Source organism: Pangasianodon hypophthalmus, chromosome 9 (assembly GCF_027358585.1).
Source record: "Pangasianodon hypophthalmus isolate fPanHyp1 chromosome 9, fPanHyp1.pri, whole genome shotgun sequence".
NCBI lineage: Eukaryota > Metazoa > Chordata > Actinopteri > Siluriformes > Pangasiidae > Pangasianodon > Pangasianodon hypophthalmus.
In genome coordinates this window covers 11,366,150-11,387,634 of record NC_069718.1, presented here as the reverse complement: position 1 = coordinate 11,387,634, position 21,485 = coordinate 11,366,150, and the positions used below count along the sequence as shown (strand labels likewise).

The window sequence follows — 21,485 nt, the reverse complement described above, 5'->3', positions numbered from 1 at the left end:
ACAAAACATATAAAGATGACTGCCTGAACCAATCAAATTTCCCAACTCATTTATGATATTGGGTTGCATGTCAGGTAAAGGACCAGGGGAGATGGCAGTCATTACCTCAGCAGTCAATGCACAGTTGTACAGTGAAATTTTGGACATTTTCTCATTCCATCCATAGAAAATAGGTTTGGGGATGATGAAATAATTTTTCAGGATGACAGTGCATCTTGCCACAGAGCAAACAGTTTTAAAGCTTTTTTTCAGGAAAGGCATATCAACTCAATGACATGGCCAGCAAACAGTCCGGATCTCAATCTTATTGAAAATTTATGGTGGAAAGTAAAAAAACTGGTCCATGTTAAGGCTCCACCCTGCAAAGCTGATCTGTCAACTGCTGTTCGAGAAAGTTGGAACCAGATTGATGGGGAATATTGTTTTTCATTAGTGAGGTCTATGCCTCAAAGAATAAAAGCCAGAGGAGGAGCAACAAAGTATTAATTGTGTTTTTTTGTTGATGATTCCATAATTTTTTCCTCAACATTGAGTGATTCCATCATTTTTTGCTCTACTTGATTTGGAAAAAGACATGCCATTAATAAAAAAAAATGTCCTTGAATTTTTTTATGTATATTTCACAAACCAGAATGTTAAGCTATTGAACAAAACCTTTTTTGTGTCATATCTGTGATTTGTTTGTTTGCTATAAAGTAAAAAAACTGGGTGAACATCCTCTGGTGTGGTGATTCCATAATTTTTGCCAGGGGTTGTATATGTGTGTGCATTGAGGGTGAAATGTAGGGAATTTAGTGGTTGGAATAAAGGAGTATTAATTTAGAAGAGGTGTTCAAACATGGCAAATCCTAATTGATTATTGTTGGGACATTTAATCCAACAATTACAATTGTTTAAAATTTACAGAGCTAATCTGGCTATACAATGCCATCAGATCCGCACTGAGCTGGCATATCTGACTAACCAGGGTTGTGTGATCAAGTAATAAGTTCTCCAAGTAGCCCACAGGTGGTAGTATTGCTCCATTGTACCTCCATGGTTTGTGAACTAAACGACCTTGGCTCACTCCAATCAGAACAAGCCTGGACTTACCTGCTGCGCCTTCTGTTAAAAGCATTTGAGTGATTAGATAATTAGAAACGAAGATGAAAAGCGAATAAATTAAAATGTGCCTGCAGCTACATTTAAGGTTTTCTGAGAATCTATTGCTGGAACGTACAGAGAGTGGCCACCCCAAGTGTTTGCAGTGATGAAAGCTTTTTCATTCTTATGTTTTTTGGTTGTCTCTGAGTTCACGACTGTAGTTCTAATATTTGGCAGCCTCACTTTACTAAAAAAAAAATGTCGTGGTGTACTTGATGTTGATATCCTTTCCTGCAGTCATAATTTTATGGGTGCAGTATTCAAATGTCATCAGACAAGTTGCAACAATGTACTACAGCAAGAACTCACTTCAGAGCATGTAGACAGCACAGCTACTGATTAAATACAATGTCTTAATTCTTTGTTTCCCAGTTCAGGTCCTTGAGTGACCCCGCTCTTTACAGATGGATGCTTCTTCTTCAGCACAGTTGATTAACTTCACAAATCCAGTTAAAGGAATACCTGTAGATAGCATAAGGGTGATTGCCAAGGACAAGAATTTCAACACATTTCCTAGGACCGAGAAAGGAACCCAAAAGCCTTTTATACAAAACTCAGTTATATTGTCTAAAGGCAGTTGTTGAGTCTTTTGGTTGTTCAGACAAAAGACACATTTTTTTTTTTAAGAACCCCCGGTATAAACGCTTAATGGGGCTCGTGTCAAATTCCATGCAAATTTATTTGTAAATCATTTAGAAGATAAAAGAAAAGAACAGCAATCAAAAAGGAATCTATAAATTAAAAGAGACTAACCATTCAATTAGGACGAAAGAAATACCATTGTCGCTGCACTACTGTAAGATTTAGGAGGTGCTATTTCACTGTTTAGTAGTCATTGTGTTTTCAGCTTTCTGTGAGCTTTGCCTTTTATGAAGTTTTGTGGGCATCACAATGGAAATCAACCATGACGTGAACGTGCTTAGTAAATTACGAGTGATTATTATTTATCAAAATACACATGAGTACGAAGAAAATGATAACCAAAACTTTCATAAATTTCGTAGGAATCTACAAAAACAACTTATATACACTTTACTAAACAAAGATTGACAAGGCCCAGTGATGCAACTCAAAAACTGCCCATAGAATTCCATTCTGTGAGTTTTATAAGTGAGTTTTGTTTCTTTCTTTCTCAGGACAGGGGAATTATTGCCTGGTAGTCACACATAAAGCACAAATGCAGCAGATAGAGATTAATTTTAAAAATGCTGTACTACTCCTTTAATAAAATGAGGGAAAATGCAAAAAAGTGTTCAGCAGAGGCAATCCAGAGACAACACTGTTTCTAATTTACACACAGATTTATTTAGTTGTTACTAATCCATGTTAAATATGTCCTTGTTTTGTGTGTGTTTATTTTTTTTTCTAGTTTTCTTTGCCAACCCCCTAAAACCAGTTGCCAAAGTTTAAAAGAGCTATTAGTTGGTTAAAACATTACGATTAGGTCATGATGTATTGCTACAATGTGTGCATCTGTATGTTTGCGTGTGTGTAAAGCCTGTTACTTGTGGTGTGTGTGCAAGTGTGAGGGCATTTTGTGTGCATATCTAATCACTCACTTTACATTGTGGGTCTGGCTGCTGGGTTGTAGTGTAGTTGTGGTTTACCACTATCGTGTGTGAGGTCATGCATTTGTGGTTCTCAGCACTGAGCGATGTTTTGCATTTAGACGGCACACTATGATATTAGTGGCTGAACATTGGATTTTCGGAAGCAATCATATGAAGTGCATGTACATGGATGACAGCAGTGCTGGCAGATGTGTGCACTGATGTGTGTTGTTTCACATTTAAATGTATTGTATGTTTGTGAGGGATGGGTGGATCCTTTAAGTAATCCATAGTGTAATATAGTATCATCTTAAAGTATGTGACTTTCTCTAATACGCTGACTCAGGTTCCTGTGTTCACATACATATGTGGGTCTGTGATCACTATATGATTCGAGTATGCTTCTGGTGGTGTGTGATGTAGGGCGTGTGTTTCCTGTGGGTCTTTGGGATATGTTTTTTTTCCCATAATTCCTGCAGGTCTCGGGTCACTACTCAGTTCTCACGCAAATTTTTCACATTCCTTCCTGCTGCAGCCTTACCATACACCTTCCTCTGGGTTTGGCTGTGGAATCTTTCCACCGTGCTGCTTCCAGAGGCCGTTTTCTATCTCTCTTCCCCCTTTTCTCTTTCCCTTCTTCCCTCTCTCACCCTCCTTCTCCGAATCCTCCACTTTCCCGCTGAGTCAGCCGAGTGGAATTGCCGGGATTACAGGTTGGAAGTGATGGCAGTGTGTGCGTAAGTGTGTGCGAGAATCGCTTAATGATTCACAGATAGCAGGCCGACATTTACCACCAGCCGAAACAGGGATCTGTGTGTGTGTGTGTGTGTGTGTATTTGCTGGAATAATTGTATGTCTCCTCTGTCACGGCTGCTTGTAGCTTTAGAGGATAAATCATTATTATAATCTTTATCCAGAAAGTAGGAGGCCCTTGAATTAATTCATAATAGATAATGTTTTCCTTTCTTGTTTTTTCAGTGGCCACACCCTAGATGGGCCACCAGTCCACTGCAGGGCACCATGCACACACACATTCACACCTAGTGCCACCAGTGCACCTAATAGCATGTTTTTGGGAGGTGGAAGGAAGCCCAGATGGACAGAATGTGAAACTCCTGGCAGATAGTAACCCAAGCTCACGAGCTAACTAGGGAACCTGGAGCTGTGAGGCAGCAGCACTAACTACTGCACCATCATGTCACTCTCTGAGTATCATGATACTGATAATTATTTTATTATTATTTCTAATAATTATTATTATTTCTGTTTTGAATAATTCTGAATAATTATGTTTTTTTGAAAATCATGGCACAGTTAATAAAGAAGACAGACAGACAGACACTGTAAGCATGTTTTAAAACACAGACACTTTCTGTAGAGTTTACTGGCTTAAGAAAGATTGCCATACACACAGATGAAATAAATAAGTGAAATAAACTTTATAGTAACAACAAATATAGTAGCAGTCATTGTAATATCACTTATTTAGCTTTTACTCTTTACATATATAGTTTTATTTATTGTAATGCTTGTTTTTTTCTTTTTTAACAATAACATATATGACTTTGGTACTTTGTCTGACTTTTACATTAGCAGCATTCCAGTTGGAATCCAAACAGGAACATTGCTCCTTGTGTCATTTCAAAAGCAAAAGGGATATAGAGGGAAGACTCCGCCCCTTTCCTGTCCCCACTGCTGTCCTGCACTCTGATAGGCTGCTGGATTCAGGAGTTTTAGGGTGCGGGGTATTGTCATATTGATCACTGGTCTCCAGTTCTCTTTGGTCATTAGTTCATTTTTGGTGCAGCTTTCTAAGGACTTTCTTGGCCTTTTATTATTATTATTATTATTATTATTATTATTATTATTATTATTACATTCCAGTTTTAGTAGGTTCTTCCAGACAAAGGCAAGCATATTTTTTTTTCCTTAAGGTTACCTACGCAGATGTACTCCGCAACGTCATTTGTGGGAGCATCCAATTTGATCTTTGGTGCAACCTGAAACACTCTTTTAGATACACAAACACACACACTCACATACACACATGCACGCAGTCTTAAGTTCACACTAGCTTGCAGGCAGGGGGAGAAGGAGAGATTTCAAATGTAGTCTCTCCTTTATTTCACTCCTGAGTCTTTTTTAATCATTACTCAATTTAAATCTCTAAATGATTCCAGAAGATTCATTCTTCTCTCACAGTCACATTTTCATGAATCTTGTTCTGGGAATCCTGAGTGAAGCCTATGCTGTGTGTAAGAGAGAACTGTCTTTATGAGAGGTTGGTTAGTAGACTGTAGAGTCAGGTGTCCCCCATGCTTTATTGAGGGTTGTTAGTTGTCAGTTTTTCTGCTTCTTTAGTCCATAGAAAATGACTACAACTCATCGCTGCATCATGTTTGGGCTTCAGATTAGCATGTCGGCGCTCTGATGGGAATAGCACATTTTTGGTATAATAGCTGGTCCAGTTTAGATCCTGTTTACTGGAGAATGCTACAGTACAACTTAGCTTAATCTTCAAAAGAAAAGCACTCCACCTTTAGCCAGTGAACTGGGGTTGGACTTTCCATCCACGTCAGGTCCTGTTAACATTAACATGGTCCCATTATTCTATTTTCTTTTCTTAACAGGTCCTGATTTAAACATTATCATGGTCCCATTTACTGGGATGTAGTCTAGGGCTGTCTTTTGTTGAGAGGCCCTGATTCAAATGTTAGCATTGTCCCTTAGAGGGACAGAGGGTTTTTAGCTTTAGTGAAGCATAAGTTAGCGTGGTCGTGCAGCACGGACTCTTTTGCTCCTCTTGCTGACAGTGGTGAAACGAAACGGCGTGTGGTCCGGCTGCTCCCCTGGTGGAAGGCGCTTCATGAAATGAACGTCTTGCTGGTTTAGAAGTGTCTGTGGGCCGCGACGAGGGCGCCCCCTCTTGGTGAAGCCCACATACCAGTCTTTGTAACGTGCTGACATTAATGCTGTGTAGTTGTTCTCAAGCACCATCTCAATAAAGACACAGTCCTCACTGCGATTACTGGCCTTCTGGGAAAATCCAGAAAAACATCCAGAGAGAGAGAGAGAGAGAAAGGGTAAAAACTTGTCAGTTTGCCATGAACTCAGATTGTCCAAACAGAGAATGAAATGAAGCAACTTTAGCTAATATAGAGATGTGTCACCTTGCCTACAAGTTTGCCCCTGCGGTTCATACACAGGTAGTAGTTAGTCTCCTTCCCCCTGATTCGCACCTGGCTGCCGAATGTGTCTGCCTCCACTACAAGCTGGGCTTGTGAAGGGACAGAAAGACAGGCATACAGACGGACGTTACAAAAGAAATACAGTACACGGAACACTGACACTGAACACACAATTACATGAAAAAAACTGCAGGTGACAATCCAGACATTTCCTTCTGTCTCTCTTGCTGAGGGTTCTTGTAGTAATTTAAGATGGTGATTATAGTACTCTCTCTGACCAGTGACCTTTATTTAACTAGTATGTTATTAGTTAAAATTGTTATCACCCACTATTTATTTACTGCTTAATTATTTTGTCTGGAATTAATAGATTTTTTTATTTAAAAGAGCTTTATGATGACAGGATGATACTGTGCCAAAGCAGAATTTTCACAGTGCCATGTTATTGCCTAGATTTAATAAGATCCTACAATCTTTATTTAAAGTTAAAATGTTTTTTGGTTAAATTGGTTGTCACCTACACAACATTAGGATAATGTTAAAGTATTATTTCAAATTTTATTTAAACAGAATTGTAATTTATTGGCAGAATTTGGCTTAAGGAAATACTCTAGCATTTTTCAACATAATCCCCATTTATCTCATCATTAGAGTCTGTATGATTTCTACACTAACAGGTTCAACACATTTTCATGTACTGAGAAAAGAACAGAAAACGAGTTTACTCTAAACTCACTTATAATGGACTTCTAAGGGCAGTTGAATGTTTATGCACAATTCATTTTCATTAATTCTTCAGTCAAACGTATTTGCAAATTGAAGTCTAAAACTGTATAATGCATTCTTTCAGAGATGGAACTACTTTTTCAGAAGGAATAATTTATGGTAATTTGTAATGTTATGAAGGGTCATGCATAATTGTAACACTCCAGTGTTGGAATTTTGGATTAAAAAAAACATACAACTCCATACGAAATCCATAAGAATAAGGCTTCATTAATATTTTCAGCTATGTCTGTCTAATCCTAAGAGCTTTATAGTTAAGAGTGTACTAATTGTAGCTTTTAAATTTGTGTTGTATAGTAACGTATCTTAAATATTTATTGATGTAATTTATAAAACTACTCTTCAACTTTTCAATTTTGCTCAAAATTTGTTGAAATTCTTCACTTATTCGTTCACTATTAGTAACCATTTTGTCTTGATCAGGGTCGCAGCAGATTCAGAGCCTAACCTGGGAACACTGTACGTGAGGTAGGAAAACACTCAGTCCAGCTAAATGTTTAAATTCTTGTCCATGGTAATTGCACATACATTTCAGATGTGATAGAGAGACTTTGAGTTTATAAACACTAGAGTATTTCCTTAAGTTTAAGTATTACAATAATCCTGGGAATGTGTGAGGTTACTGTTTCAGGTGAAATATTCACCCTTTCCCCCAAACATAAACATTAAGTTCATTTCAAACTGGCTGTTCAAGATGGTTTGAGTTTAGGCAGTGAATTTGAGAACTGTTGTAAATACCACACAGAAACTGAATAACTAGCCTTTAATGATTGCTTTAAGTCTATAATGATTGACTTCCTGTGCTAACATTAACACTGTTAGCAGTAGTTGTGGAAAAGTGCAGACGTAAATCTGCTGAGGAGATAAAACCCTGATACTTTTAGCAGTGTAAACCCCACTGTGGCTGAACGTGGCTTTAGAAGTTAAAAAATGAACCATATGACAAAAAAAAAAAAAAAACATATCACAATACTTAAAAACATTTTCAGGATATACAATATGTATCATGATAATTAGGAAAACAGCAGTGGTTACATTTTAAAACATAACTGTGTACAAAAATAAATTGTTAAAAGGGGGAAAATGAAAGGTAAATGAAGAAGAATTTACCTTTTCCTCAATTATCTACTTACTACTATGGATACTATGTATGCATAGCGTTATAGGAGTACTGACAATACTGATGAAAGAGCAGAATAATCATACTCTGACATAATGCATCATGATATTGACAATATATATCATATATATTGCCCAGTCATAAGTGGTCGGTTAACCTTTTTAAGTCATGTATCTATTGTGTCCTGTAAAGACAATGTCAGGCAATGATGTGTGTAACAATCTTTTTCTTCCCAAGAGGTTATTTTAGTATCAAAGTCATTTAGTAAGTGCATAGTAGGTGTATGTGTGTGTGCTTGGGTTTCATTCATGTAGGCTGTGTTTCACAAGGGCTGTGCCTGTTTAAACATAAACCCCTAAAACAAGATCCTAGGTGACCTTTTACGAGTGCAGGGGTCAGCATTGATCAATAAGCTCTTTTTCTCCCTCCCTTTTCTCTTCCCCCAGTCTTTGCTATCACTCTCCATCATTCTATTTTATTCCATTACTGCCTGGTAGAATTGAATGAATAGTATGTATGAAACTATGTAAAAGTCTTAAAAAACACAGAAGCACAGAAAAAACAGATGAAAAAGCCATGTAGTTTAAGTAAATGTATTAGCCATCATTACTATAGTAAAGTCACCTAGGTAGGTACATATCATCTTTCAACTTCCTCTGCCATTGATTGTGTGGCTTTGCAGTGCATCACACAGCATCCAGAGAGAGTGGGGGAGGATGGATGGAGGGATGGATAGATGGATGGAGAAAGAAGTGAGATGAGGGGTGAAAGTGAAAGAAGGAGAGAGGGAGAGGGGGAGGACATGGTCAGCATGCTGTTTAAAACCATTCAGGGAAAAAAAAACCCACAGGCGAAAGGCAGGATCAATGGAGAGATCAATGAGGAGATGAGCTGCTAACACACTAACACCCAGCGCTGACTTTGCTGTATCCATCTCTCACTCCCTCTTCCTCTCTCTTTCATTCTTTCCACACACCCCCCCCGCAATCATGAATCACAGTGTCAGCAGCCGCTGAGGTGTTTGTTTTCCACACAGAAGTTCCTCACTACCTTTTTTCCTTGCTGTATGTGAGTGTGTCTCTGTGCAACAGAATAAGCAAGATATTCGTCTTCGGGACAACATCTTGTCTGCAGATACATACTTTTCCTTCTAAGACATTAGTTTTCTGTTCTTTTCTGTACCATGTGAATGGGATTGAAGAAGACAGACACGGTGAGTCAGATAGAAAGGGAGGAAAGAATGAAAGAAAGCCAGAGAAGTAAAGTAAATGGGGTGAGAGTAGGGATGAATTAATTGTGCAATTAATTAACTGTGATGGCATATTTATTTCTTAATTATTTGGCATCAAACTGTTTTTATATTTAGCAATTAAAAGATTAACACTCAATTACGGTCACTAAAGAGCTGTTCCTTAGTGTACTATAGACAATGACAAAGGATAGAATGACATAGTGCTAAAAGTAAATTGGCTGCATAACTGTGGTAAATAATTGATTTCTATATTGCACAAGTTGTATTTATAAATTTAGCCATTATTGTGCAGCCCTGGAGTGAAAGAATGGTCCAGAGCCTCTTGTGTATGTGTGTATGTTACCGAATTTGTCTCCGTCCTCCCCACGGGCGCTGATTCTGCGGCCGAGCACTTGGACATGTTTGCAGCTGGTGCGACTGTAGAGCTGGTAGACTCGGGGTTGTCGGCGGCTCATGGGGTCTCGTGCACGAGTCTGATTTTCCACGTGCATGCTGAAGTTCACGCCATCAACTCCGAACACCTGCAGGCAGAGGAACATACATGCAGGTGTCTTATCTCTCCTACGCCCTGATATCTCACTTTTCTCACAAAGGTAGATTCTTACAAATACAATAGAACCTCTCAGAACAGAGGTTCTTAGCTCCCATCCTGAGGATTCACTTCCTTGAACAGTTTAAACAGTTTATTTTTATTTAAAATAAGTTTATTTTATTTCTGTTTTTTCTGATTCTAATCACACAAGACACAAACCTTACAACTTTAGTCCATAAAATACCATAACCTATGGATTCTTCACAAATTATGACTACAACAGTGACTTTTTCCCAATATGACTGAGTTGAATTACTTGCTGAAATGAACTGAAATTCATCAAATAGCCTAATAGCTGACTTTTATAGCTGAAGAATTTTGCACTGTAAAACACACACAGACACACACAAAAAAAAATTCAACTCACCTGTAGAGGATTGCACATCACCAGCATCATCTGGATACACCTGAAAGGAGAGAGGAGAAAGAAAGGGAATAAAAAATTGTATATAAAACTGAATGATGGTGTTTAGCATCTAATCTTAAAATCCCACATAATCTCTCTTCCTTATTTCCTCCACAGTTCCTAATCCACACACCTACCCAAACACCAGTGTATCAGATCCTAAAAGGCTGAGCTGAAAAACATTATGATTTACCCAGTTATGCTCTGGAACTGGATTTGTGGACTACCCCAAACCTCTTCTGGCCATGCCATCTACGACCAGTTCATGAGGCCTTTTTCTAACTGCACTCACACTGAGCCTAGTTCCCCAAACACAGTGATAAACATGATTATAAAGGTTGATGACGGAAGAGGATGGTTTAATTGGGACACACCCTAATGACTCCTACTTTGACTTTTGGGAGTTCTCTCCAATCCCTAACCTCTTGTAGTCATCCTGCCTTAAGACCATTTGGCTAGATCTTAAAGTTATAAACAATAAGATCACAACTCCTTCTCTACCTCCCAGTGAGCTGGATGCTGAATCTGTCAGAATGCTAAATGCCTGATAATCTCCTTATTCATCTCCACAGCCCAGGAGGTAGGTGGGAGGGAAGGGAGTGTTCCCTGATTTTGGATGGAGCCCTGTTCTCTTTTCCCTTCTCTGTCTGCCATCTTTAATCTCCTCACTTTGGGAGAGGAAAAAGTTGACATTTGAGGCATTGCTCACATTTGTATGGAAACTTGGACAGTGTTTTGTGTGAGAACCATTTGTGCTGCGTTAAGAGCGAATGGGGTAGTTCAGAGCAAGGGTGAAGCGAGCTCTTGCCAGGAGCCCTTCAGCCTGGCCTAGCAGAGCTCAAACAGTTGCTTTCAGGTTCTCTTCAGGGTGCGTGAGCCGAACAGCTTTGTGTGAAACATCAGAAATTGTGACAACAGCCTTAGAGCAACTTTTGGCTCAAGTCCAACGTTTGTCTAAAACAGATGTCAGAGGCATAGTTGAAAGCATATTTGAAGCAGAACAAGAGAAGTAGCATAGCTGGTATTTGCTGTAAAAATCCCATATAAACATCAGAAATGTAGTCCAATAAACCCCTTAAAGGTATAGTCAATGATTTTGCAAAAAAAAGTCAAATCAGGTATTCTGAAACTTAAATTAAAAACATATAAAATTTATACAAATACATAATGCACTGAACAGTGAGTAATATGTTTATGCCATGCCTTCCAGTATATTAAAGACAAACTGTAAAGCATTGATTTGTCACAGCTAAATTTTGGTCTGGATTAATCTGATCAATATTTGCAGCTGTTTTTGGATTATGCTAATGGGAAGATTGACCAAAATCATCCATAGAGATTGGTCAGAGTGCTCAAAGAACATTTCAATTAGTATTAAAAAGGTCAATAGTGTGATAATTCACAAACAATGCAACCCAACTCCACACAGTATAATCATAGGTAACATTTGAATGCTACTAATTATACAAGTAAAAATGTCAACTTTTCTTGATTGATTAAGATGCTGGTCACCCAAAATTATTCCCAAAATCACATTCTCCATCTGTAAACCAGGGTTGCCAACTTAGCAGCCTTATTTAAAAAAAGAATTTAGCAACAAATCTAGCAAACTTTTGAGCAGGCTGTAGCGACCATCCTGTACTCGATACATCTCTCCACCTCACATCACAGCTGCTGGTTATAAGAGTTGAGAGAGCAGGTTTGGTCGACTCACCACCAGAGTGTAAAGACGGACTGAGTTGACAAAGTTGTTCCCAATGGGAAAGACTTCTTCCTTTTAAAAAAATTATTTATAGTATCTTTTATTCTATTCTCAGTGTCTCCTTCTTCATGTAACACCTTTTGATATGCAAATGATCATGTTGATTCAGTGAATATTCAAAGTCATCTATGACATCATCTGGTGACTTCTAGTGACTTTTGAGCAGGCATTAGCTATTTTGCCCTGAAAAGAGTTGGCAACACTGCTTTAAAATCAGTCAGCATGTGGTATTTGCTATGACATAAGACTTCAGTATTATAAGATTGTATTTGCCATTCATTCTTTACGCGCGGAAAACCTTACAATACAAAGGTCACGGTCTCAGAGCAATAATAAAACTGGTAAGGTTTCTGTGTATTGTGGATTTCATGTATTACATCAGTAAAGAACAACATTAGCTAAACTACTGTATATATTTTTTTGATGGAAACGGTTTACTGTTTACACAGCAGCCTTTCTGAAAGGAAGCACCAGTGTCCTCTGACCTAGTCTTCAGGGTTCTTATGCCTGTCTTTTCCTCTTCCTCTTCTGAGTCATGCACCAATCTTTTCACACACACACACAGGAAACTGACTGAAATCAAAGCAGATCCTCAAAAGAAGCATCATAACTGTGCCATTATTGTAAATAGTGTATTAAAACAACCATCCTAAATTCTGCTTGGTAATAATATGTCTTACAGCTAAATCAGAGTCAGTCGTGTGGTTTTAGCACAAAGTAGATCACGAATAATCTGATTCTAAGTCTACTTTCAAGGTTCATTCCTGCTGAGATCGGCTCCGGTTAGGCATGGGAAGGGTGGTTTGTGTGCTCTAATGAAGTGTATCAGAGTATATGTGCCAAAGATGTGTGTGCTGAGGCTCCAGGGATGTGTTATATATGCTGTAAGTGTGAGTGTGCACACATGTTCCATAATGCTATGTACTATGTAAGTACACTCCAGAGATGGGTGTGCCTTAAGTGCCCCCTACAAGAGGAAAACCTGAGGTTGAATGCATAATCCCACTGCCTGCGCCTGGCAACTCGCTGCATATAAACAAGCCCTAAGAACTTTTCTACTTCCCCTCCCTTTTCCTCTTTCCTCTCCCCTGCTGTCATATACTTCACTTGTCTTTGGCAGACCCTTTTTTCCTTTTCTTTATCTCTTTCTACACACAGCTATCAGCAAATCAACAGTTGAACACACTATATAATCAAGTCCTCTCTCGTCCCCACTTTCATTCTATATCCGTTTTTCTTTAAATGTTTTCTGTCTTTCAGGGTGATGTGGGGGGTGTGATGTCAGCACTGGCACAAATGGAAATGTTGTGATCGTAAACTGTCCAGACCACTGGGGAGGAAGAGTAGCCATGTTTCCTCAGATGTTCCAAAAATTTAACTTTTTCTGGACCAAAAGTGTTCCAGAACAACTGAAAAAGAACTACACAGTTCCTGAATGGGATCCTGGTTTGCAAGTATTTTGTAGGCTGTAGTAATTAATTATTGGCTAAACAGTTTTTTATGTTTAGTTAAAGTCATTTTGTGATGAATCTATCACTGATGTTCAGTATGTCAAGCTCAAAAAGTTGTTGGTCTACAAAAAGCTAAGAGCGCTAAAAAAGGTTCCTGGAACTACGGCACAGGAACTAATGCTGCGTTCAACTTTCCACTTGAAAGTGGGATGTCAGAACTTGGAATTATGTCATTTTTGACCTCAGTGTATTTGCTTCCATGTCTGACTTTTGATAGCAAAAATTATTTGCCTTAATATTTACCTCCTCAATACAGTGAACAGTATAGTCAGTTACAGATGTAACAAGTTAATATACATGTATGTTGATTGATCAAAAGCAAATACTAGTATATACACCATAACTCATGTGCTTCTTTGTTTACTGCTGATGCTGTGAGCAGCCACGTTGATTTGAAGTCATGTGCTGAACTTAGGGTTGAGGAGACCTCCCAACTTTCCCAGTAAGAATTCTGAGTTGAGAGTAAAATATTTATGTTTGATTGTTTCTAGTCAGAATTCAAAGGCAGCATAAAATTCATTCCAGTCCCTCTGGTGGAAATACCCCAAAAACAGAGCAGGAAACAAGCAGGAAACAAGCTGAAAAAAGTCCTTTTATCATTTAATTTTTTCTTCTTACAAATAATCCCGGACCTCTGGCAGTTTTCTACCATATAGTACAGTGTAGCACAGTACAGCAACAAATCAGTAATCCCACATTTTCTCATCATTTCCATTGCCAAGGGACATATACAATAACTAAGTACCTGTTCTGAATTTGGTTACTCTTCTTGAAAGGGAACCAAGAATTAGACAACTACTGCATTTCTACCAGTCAATACAGTAATCATCAGTGGGGTCTGATAATATTTCCATCAAGTTCAATGAAAAATCTGGAAAGTTCTGCTTGGCATTTATATTTCTCTTTACATGAAAGCAAAGGCTGAGTAAAAGGTAAATCAATCCTCAAAGATCTTCCAGTGTTGCTACCGTTGCTGGTGTTGACTATTAAGACTAGTGTCATAAGGGAAATGATGTCACCACTGCAATTTCCATACAACTCCTCCTACATTACTGTTTAGGGTTATGCGATGGGAAATGGAAAGAGGTACTTAACCAGAGTGCGGATAGGACCTGATTCAGATTAGTAACCATACCGTGGCATACCATGCCGTTGGGTGTATATGCCCTATGTGAGTGAGCATCAATGAATACTTGCGTGAGAGAGGTCTGTGGTGGATGTCCTTAAGTAGCCCTGTAGTTCCAGCAGTACTGCATTAGTGGAACTCCAATCATTCTCTCACACTCATATCCAGGCATTCAGTCACTGATTACTAACGTAATAGGTCACCAAGCAGTTAACACTGGGATTCCTAGTCAATTACACTCTCTATTACGGCACAATCTCTTTGAATTGTGGCCGAGTTGTGGCTTCACAGCAATATTAATGATATTTTTGCGAATACGATAAGCCTATGATTTATTTGGAATGATTCAACTGGATGTGGTTCCTTATTTACATCGTTAGACCTCACACCTCATTATTATATCACTTCCATTCAGTCGGAGGAGAGCAGGCGAAAAACATGAGGAGGCGTCCCAAAAAATGAGCATAATGGAAGAGATATGAAAAGAATTGAACGAGTGTTTCTCATCTTGTCATTTCTAAATCCTCTTTCCTTGCTCTCCCTTCCTCTCTCGTTTCCCTGTCTGGTTTAAGGAGAATGGGAAGACTCCCCCACGTTGTCCCAGCCACGAAGAGATATGAGAGTGAGAAACAGAACGAGGGAAAATAAAGAAGGAGAAACAGTGTCGGCAGCTGGCAGCTGCAGCAAAGTAGACACACAGATGCTGAACACACACTCAGACTCCCATACATATAACTGTAATTAGGAACATGCACACACAAGTCACTTCTCTTCACATCAGATATTTCTCTACGCACACAGAACACACATTCATAAACCTTTTATACACCATGTCTCACCACATCAAAAAAAACCCTAACATTTTACCCATATTCCACTATACTGATTCCTGGTAATTAATCTGTTCTTTCCAAAAAAAAAAAAAAAAAAACAGGTGTTCATGGGCTACACTTGATGTATCGCTGTCTGGTCATGCAACACACACCCACACATACAAACACACTTGATACCCACTGAACCACTTTACCTGAATGTCCACAATAACAAAAAAATTTTAATATCTATTCTCTGTGGTATCTGTGCTATTTTTATTACTCTGCAATTTAAAAAATAGTCCATTATTTAAGTGAAACTTAAACAGTTCCATCTGACCAAGAGGACAATCCCATTTGATCTGAAAGGGATTTGGAACAACACCAAAACTATGTTTAACTACTTTTACTTTTTTCTGTGGCCATAGCCAAAACATTTCTTCTTGTTTGTCATGATAAAACAAATCCTTTCTCAACTTCAACTAATCCTGACAGTTTTTATCTTGAGGACAGCAAGGTTTATCCAATTTAACGTTATCTTCTATGCCAACTTTATTTACAATGACCTTATCGGAACATCTTATCTTATTTTGTAGTAGATAACAAATGGCGCACACACACACACACACACTGCAGAATGTGCATCAACTGTCTCCATAACTGGGCCTTCCAACAAACTCCATTCCTGATTAAAAGTAACAAAAATTAGACTCTCTCTTTCTCTATCTCTCCCTCTCTTAACAAAGGTCACCCAAAACTAGACCATAGACCATTGAAAACCATAACTATTTTTTACTATAACTCATCCACCCCTACATACCCCACCCCTTCCCCCTGGTAAACAGGTATTGCATGGACTGTTTTTGCATACTGAAACATGATAGGCACTTAAATGTTATGACACAATAACACCTGTTTGACATATGTCCAGTTCAACACAGGTTTTCCCAATTAGATTATCAGAATATTTAAACATGGCAAAACCACTGCAGTGACAGCTCTCATTACAGCATCAGTTCTGCTCAAACAAATTAATTTCCCAGAGTTTACCAAATCATGAAAAAAGTTTTAGAAATTTTAGGTTGAGTCTTAGAACTCCTGAAATAGAGACAGACAGAAAGAGAAATAGAGGGAGCTATTTGGATGTAGAGCCTCATTAGTAAGAGGAAGTCAAAGTTAGGGAGCATGAGAGAGGGAGACAGATGCCTCAGATGTTTGAACGGTGCTGCTGGAAAATCATCTGAATGACATGACTTCGTCTCCTCGTCTCTTTCCATAACCTCTCTGATTCATACTGTCCTCACATCGTCCCATACTGGCCCAATGTGTGTTTGCACTCTGTCTGTGAGAATACCTTCATTGGCCATGCATAACTGCAAACTGCAATGGGGTTGAACAGCACTGGCTTTATGTCTCTGTATATCTTACTGGCTATCATCCTTTTTTTGCGGGGTGGTCGTCTCTGTATTTCCCACTGGCTGTCTTCTCTCAGCAAAATGGTCTAGAACGAATGCCTTGGGTCATATAAGCTGTGCATGGAGCTTTATATCCGAACAGACTGGTTCAACACGTGTGCGCACTGGGAATGCACCAGCTTGGGGTCAGTGCATATGGAGTGAGCAGTGGTATGCGCTGGTGGGCTGACTGTGTATCTGTGGTTTTTGTGCACCTGTGTGTGCTGACTGTGCACCTGTAGGTACAGACTACACGAGTAGTGGAGTGTGTCAGCCAGGTGCTTGAAGTCATTGCCTACATCTGCTGACCAGGTCTACACTTGTGGAGAGGAACGCAGCGGTTTCAAGTACTAACCTCACACTTATACATACAGGTCGTGACCTATGTTCTGTATGCATTCTATTATTGCATTGATCCATGCTGTCTGGTTAACTACTGCTTCCTGGTGGCACATATTAAAGGCACACTCATTTACAGATAAGTCCATAACTAAGCACATCAGCTCACCTAAGTATCTAAGCTGACTCTCTGCAACTAACGTTTAAGAACCATACCATTCACAATCATTTATAACCAATGGACCTCATTCATCAAGCTGGAAATGCAGAAATTTGTTTGTAAAAATCGTTTGCAGGAGCAAGTTTTTTGGGCGTCACTAAATGTAAATCAGTCGTGGCACGAATATGCGTGGAAACGTTATTGAAATTTTTGTTTGGTTTGGCCCATGAAAACGTTTAAACACAACTTTATTATAGATTCATAAATGAGGCCCATTCCTTATCGTTATGCCCAGTATAAATCTCAAGGCATTAAAATCAACAGGTGCCTCTACAATATATATGTATATATATATATGTATATATATATATATATATATATATATATATATCCCTGTCTTCTCCCTATAATTACTTGCCAATCTTTAAAAGATTACATTCACAGACAACCATACATTTAACAGCAAGGAAAGAAAGCACCAGTATGGCAGCCAAGTGGCTTCACATGGCTCTGTACAGAATGGCATCATCAGCTTTCTCTAACATGTATATTTCATGTCTGTACATGTTCTATACATGTCTGTAATAATTATTGTGTCACCTTATCTCTAGTATCCCTACGTATCTCAGCACGCATTAACTCCAGTCTGTATCACTGTTTAAATACAAGTATTGTTGAACTGTAAATCTGTGAAGTTTTTACAGTGCATAGTCAATATGCATTTTACTGTATGATTGCTGGCTGCTGTTCATAGGGTGTTATTGATATTATGTGCATTCATGCATGCTATCTCCATATTTATGCATCCTGCTTGCAGACATATGAGCACTGGCTGCCTGCTGTGATGTATGCATGCTTCATCTACCTGCCAGCGCTGGCAGTGCAGGTGAAAATGGCTCAGAGTTCGGTAAGAATTCTCAGCTGTTCAAACAACACAGTTACGCTGAGAGAGGGAGAAAGCTCAAAAAGAAGAGAAAATGAGAAGAGAAAAAACCCCTTTAACTGCAACTTCGGATTCCCCCTATCCCTCCAAAACCGCATCAACCCTGAAGCCAAGGGGGGGGGAGGTGTGGGGGGGGTGGCGGTTTGCAGAGGAGAGAAAGAGTAGCTGGAAGCTCTTACTTTACAGCACTGTGTGGTCATGAGCCAAGACAAGCAAGGCGGTGTGACATCATCAGACCTGAGACAGGATTTGTCCTAAAGGTGTTTGTGTGTGGAAAGTGGAGTTCTATCCCAAATCACCCCTAACTCTCTTCCCTGTGTGCCTTTCAAGCAGAGTTCATTGTCTCACACAAGTTTTGACTGACTGTCTCGGCTTAAGCGGTATGGCAGGAACACAAACCAGCTAATCAGCTTGCTATGTAGTGTTACTGCCACATTACACAGTGCACCTTTCACATCTGCGAGGCAGGCCGAGGCCAAGGGCCCGGAGGAAGCAGTTGGTTCTGGACTGCACACAAGAGACTTGAGGGTGATGAAATACAAGAGTTCAATTGAAATAGATGGATCCTATTGCACCTCTCTCAGTCTGTGCAGAATTGAGTGCTGCACATGTGGTAAGGTTTAGTGGTTAAGGTTTAGATGAGAAATACAAACACTTCATATTGACATTTGTAGACTTTGTGCTCTAAAAAATATGCATATGTGCATAATCACAAAATCACTTCTACACCTGATCCTGATACTTCACAAGGCTTCATCTTTCTTCAGTGGTGAATGTAGCAGTCAGAGAGCCATTTTTAAATACAAATCTAAACAGCATTATATTAGATCATCTCTATGGAATGTATTTTTTACCTAACTCCCCCAAAAAGGCCTTTTCCCATCATTGGACTGAACTTTTTAAATGCTCAGCTAATATGGTACAAATTGCTGTAATTTCTAGAAGCTGTCCTCATGTGCTATATGTGTCAGTCTTACAGAGGATGTGTGTGGAATTCTTGACCAATTTCTTGATTTCTGTGTATCCATACAGCAGATAAGATGCCAATTTCATGCCAGTTAGTAATATTATTAGATAAATTGTAGGATTTGGGGAGGAACAGAGAGAAAGTGGGAGAGCAGTCAACCTGTGTGCAGGTTGACAAAAGAACAATGACAACCATCTCAAGATGCCATGTGTAAAAGGAAGGAGAGGACAAGTAGGAAAAGGAATAAGAGGGGTTAGTGGTCACACTTTGGGAGAGCACTGCAGAAATTCTGGAGTTTGTTTTCTTTGGATGAGGCACTCTTACCTGAGAGCATGTCTGATTGACATCCGTGACCATGGCAACTCAGAGGGGGTGATGTCATTTCGTGCATTTTGTGATTATGTATGCAAGACTCACAGTTAGTCATGGGAAGTGAAGCGTGCAGCAAATGCGTAATTCCGCATAGCTTCTGTTTTTATAGAGTAAATATTTTACGCATTACAGTTTACAGGAAACGGCTTGCATTAATACGCATGTGCAGGAGTTCAGCATTAGGTAATTAATGACTTACAAGACAGCCAGGGTAGAGAGGAAGGACCGCATCGCTCCCTGCGTCCGGCCGAGTCGCTCCGTGCGTCTTGGAAAACAAATGAACGCCGGGTCGCCTTCGATTCCGCCAAAGTTCACGTTTCAATCCCGCCGGTGTAATCCCGACGGAAAGGTCACAAGGTCAGCGGACGCTCCCGCCGGCACCGGGCGGCGCGCATAGCTTCCCCCTTTGGAAGGAGGTGCGTGTGTGTGTGTGTGTGTGTGTGTGTGTGTCAGTGAGGAGCGCGCGGCGAGCGTGCCACCGGGAGCGGCTGTAACGGCGGCTGTTGCTTGCGCGCTTGGTAACGGCTCGGGGGCGGGGCAGAGCGGGCGGGAGGAGGAGAGCAGAAGTGGGGGGTTAGGCCATAACAGCTGGTATTCTCCACGGGTTACGGGTAACAGGTGAAGCCAAGTTTACCGGGCGCCCTCGCACCAGTTCCGGTCCGAGGATCACCCGAGGGGAAAGCGCGCGAAATGAAACTCTTTTTGCTCCAAGGATTCCAAATACGTTACAATTCTCACACTCACTTCCTCAAAGTGTTCGTCAAAGGTCTTATGGTCCTTTTAAAATTGAGAGATTCCGGAACAAACATGACACGAGAGTTCCGTGGATTGGTAGAGATAAGCGGAAAAAGGAAAAGAGAGGCGGACTGACTGGCCCGTGCGAAGGAGATTTGCGCGCGGCACGGGGCACTTCAAGCGCCGCCAGTCGGCCTCGGTCATGGCTGCTAGGGGTCCACGGAGAACTGTGGGAGTCGGCGCACGGTCTAGTCCGGTCCAGCTCAGATGATGGAGTTAGAGCAAGGGGACAGATGCGCGTGGCAGATCTAGCCACCCGCGAGACTCAACACAGCGGCTCTGCACCTGATTTTCCGGAGTTCACCGCGCTCGCTGCCCGGCTGTGGGTCTCCTGGAGCTCTGGCCAAAAACGCAGTGCAATGACATCATCTAAAAATGTTTGAAGGAGGGGGTAGCATGGGATCCGAGCTTTTTAATTATTTATCTTTAAGCAGAGAAAGTTTGCGGCTCCCCTAAGCAGCAGCTGCAAATGTCTGGCTTCCAAAAGAAAAGATAACACGATCCTTCTGTGCAGAGATGGGGTTTTTGCGTGCGTCCACTTAAGCAGAGTGATAGAGTGAAGCCCGAGCTGCGCCACCTTCTCGTCTTCTGCCCCTCACGTTACCAAGTAAAAACAAAAAACGGTGGGAAAATACACACTGGGAAAGAGGAGAGGAAAGGGTGGTTTCTTCGTGCATTCCCCCTGCAGACCAGACGCTCCTCTTCCAGAGCTAAAAACTCATTCCGCGAAAACACAAGAACAAGATTTTAGCAGCGGCACATAGATCAGTAAACCCTCCCTTAGAATCCCCAACCCCCTTCTCTCTCTCTCTCTCTCTCTCTCTCTCTCACTCTCTCAGACGCGCTTGCTTTTATCGGATCCGTGCGCTGCGATGCCGACTGACTGCGAGCGAAAACACAACCGTGTGTGTGTGTGTAACTGAGGGCGCGGTGTGAGCGTAGTTTTAGCGCTTTCCCCAACGGGACGGTGCGCTGTATCTGTCTCTATTACCACCAGGGTAGACACCGAGACAACAAGACCCAGGGGACCTCTGCCTGCATCTCACCTAATGGCTTTTATGACTGTATTTTCGCAAACCATACTCCTGAAGTCCCCATTAACTGCACATTATAGTGTGTCTCTGCCCCAACACACCTGATTCAGTTCATCAGCTCATTAACAAGCGCATGACGAGGTTCAGACGGATGCTGGAGCATGGAAAACGCC

At 40.3% G+C, this 21,485-nt stretch overlaps 1 protein-coding gene across 1 annotated transcript; it reads right to left on the bottom strand.

Annotated features, from left to right (window-relative positions):
• Nucleotides 1-4,093: 4,093 nt before the first annotated feature.
• On the bottom strand, nt 4,094-21,318 carry fgf18a (fibroblast growth factor 18a). The gene is made up of 5 exons (XM_026919533.3): nt 19,683-21,318; nt 9,999-10,038; nt 9,383-9,560; nt 5,864-5,970; nt 4,094-5,729 (listed from the first exon to the last, which is right to left on the bottom strand). Exons 1-5 carry the CDS (start codon nt 19,712-19,714, stop codon nt 5,460-5,462), a joined length of 627 nt encoding a protein of 208 aa, XP_026775334.1. The 5' UTR covers nt 19,715-21,318; the 3' UTR covers nt 4,094-5,459.
• Between the last annotated feature and the right edge of the window lie 167 nt (nt 21,319-21,485).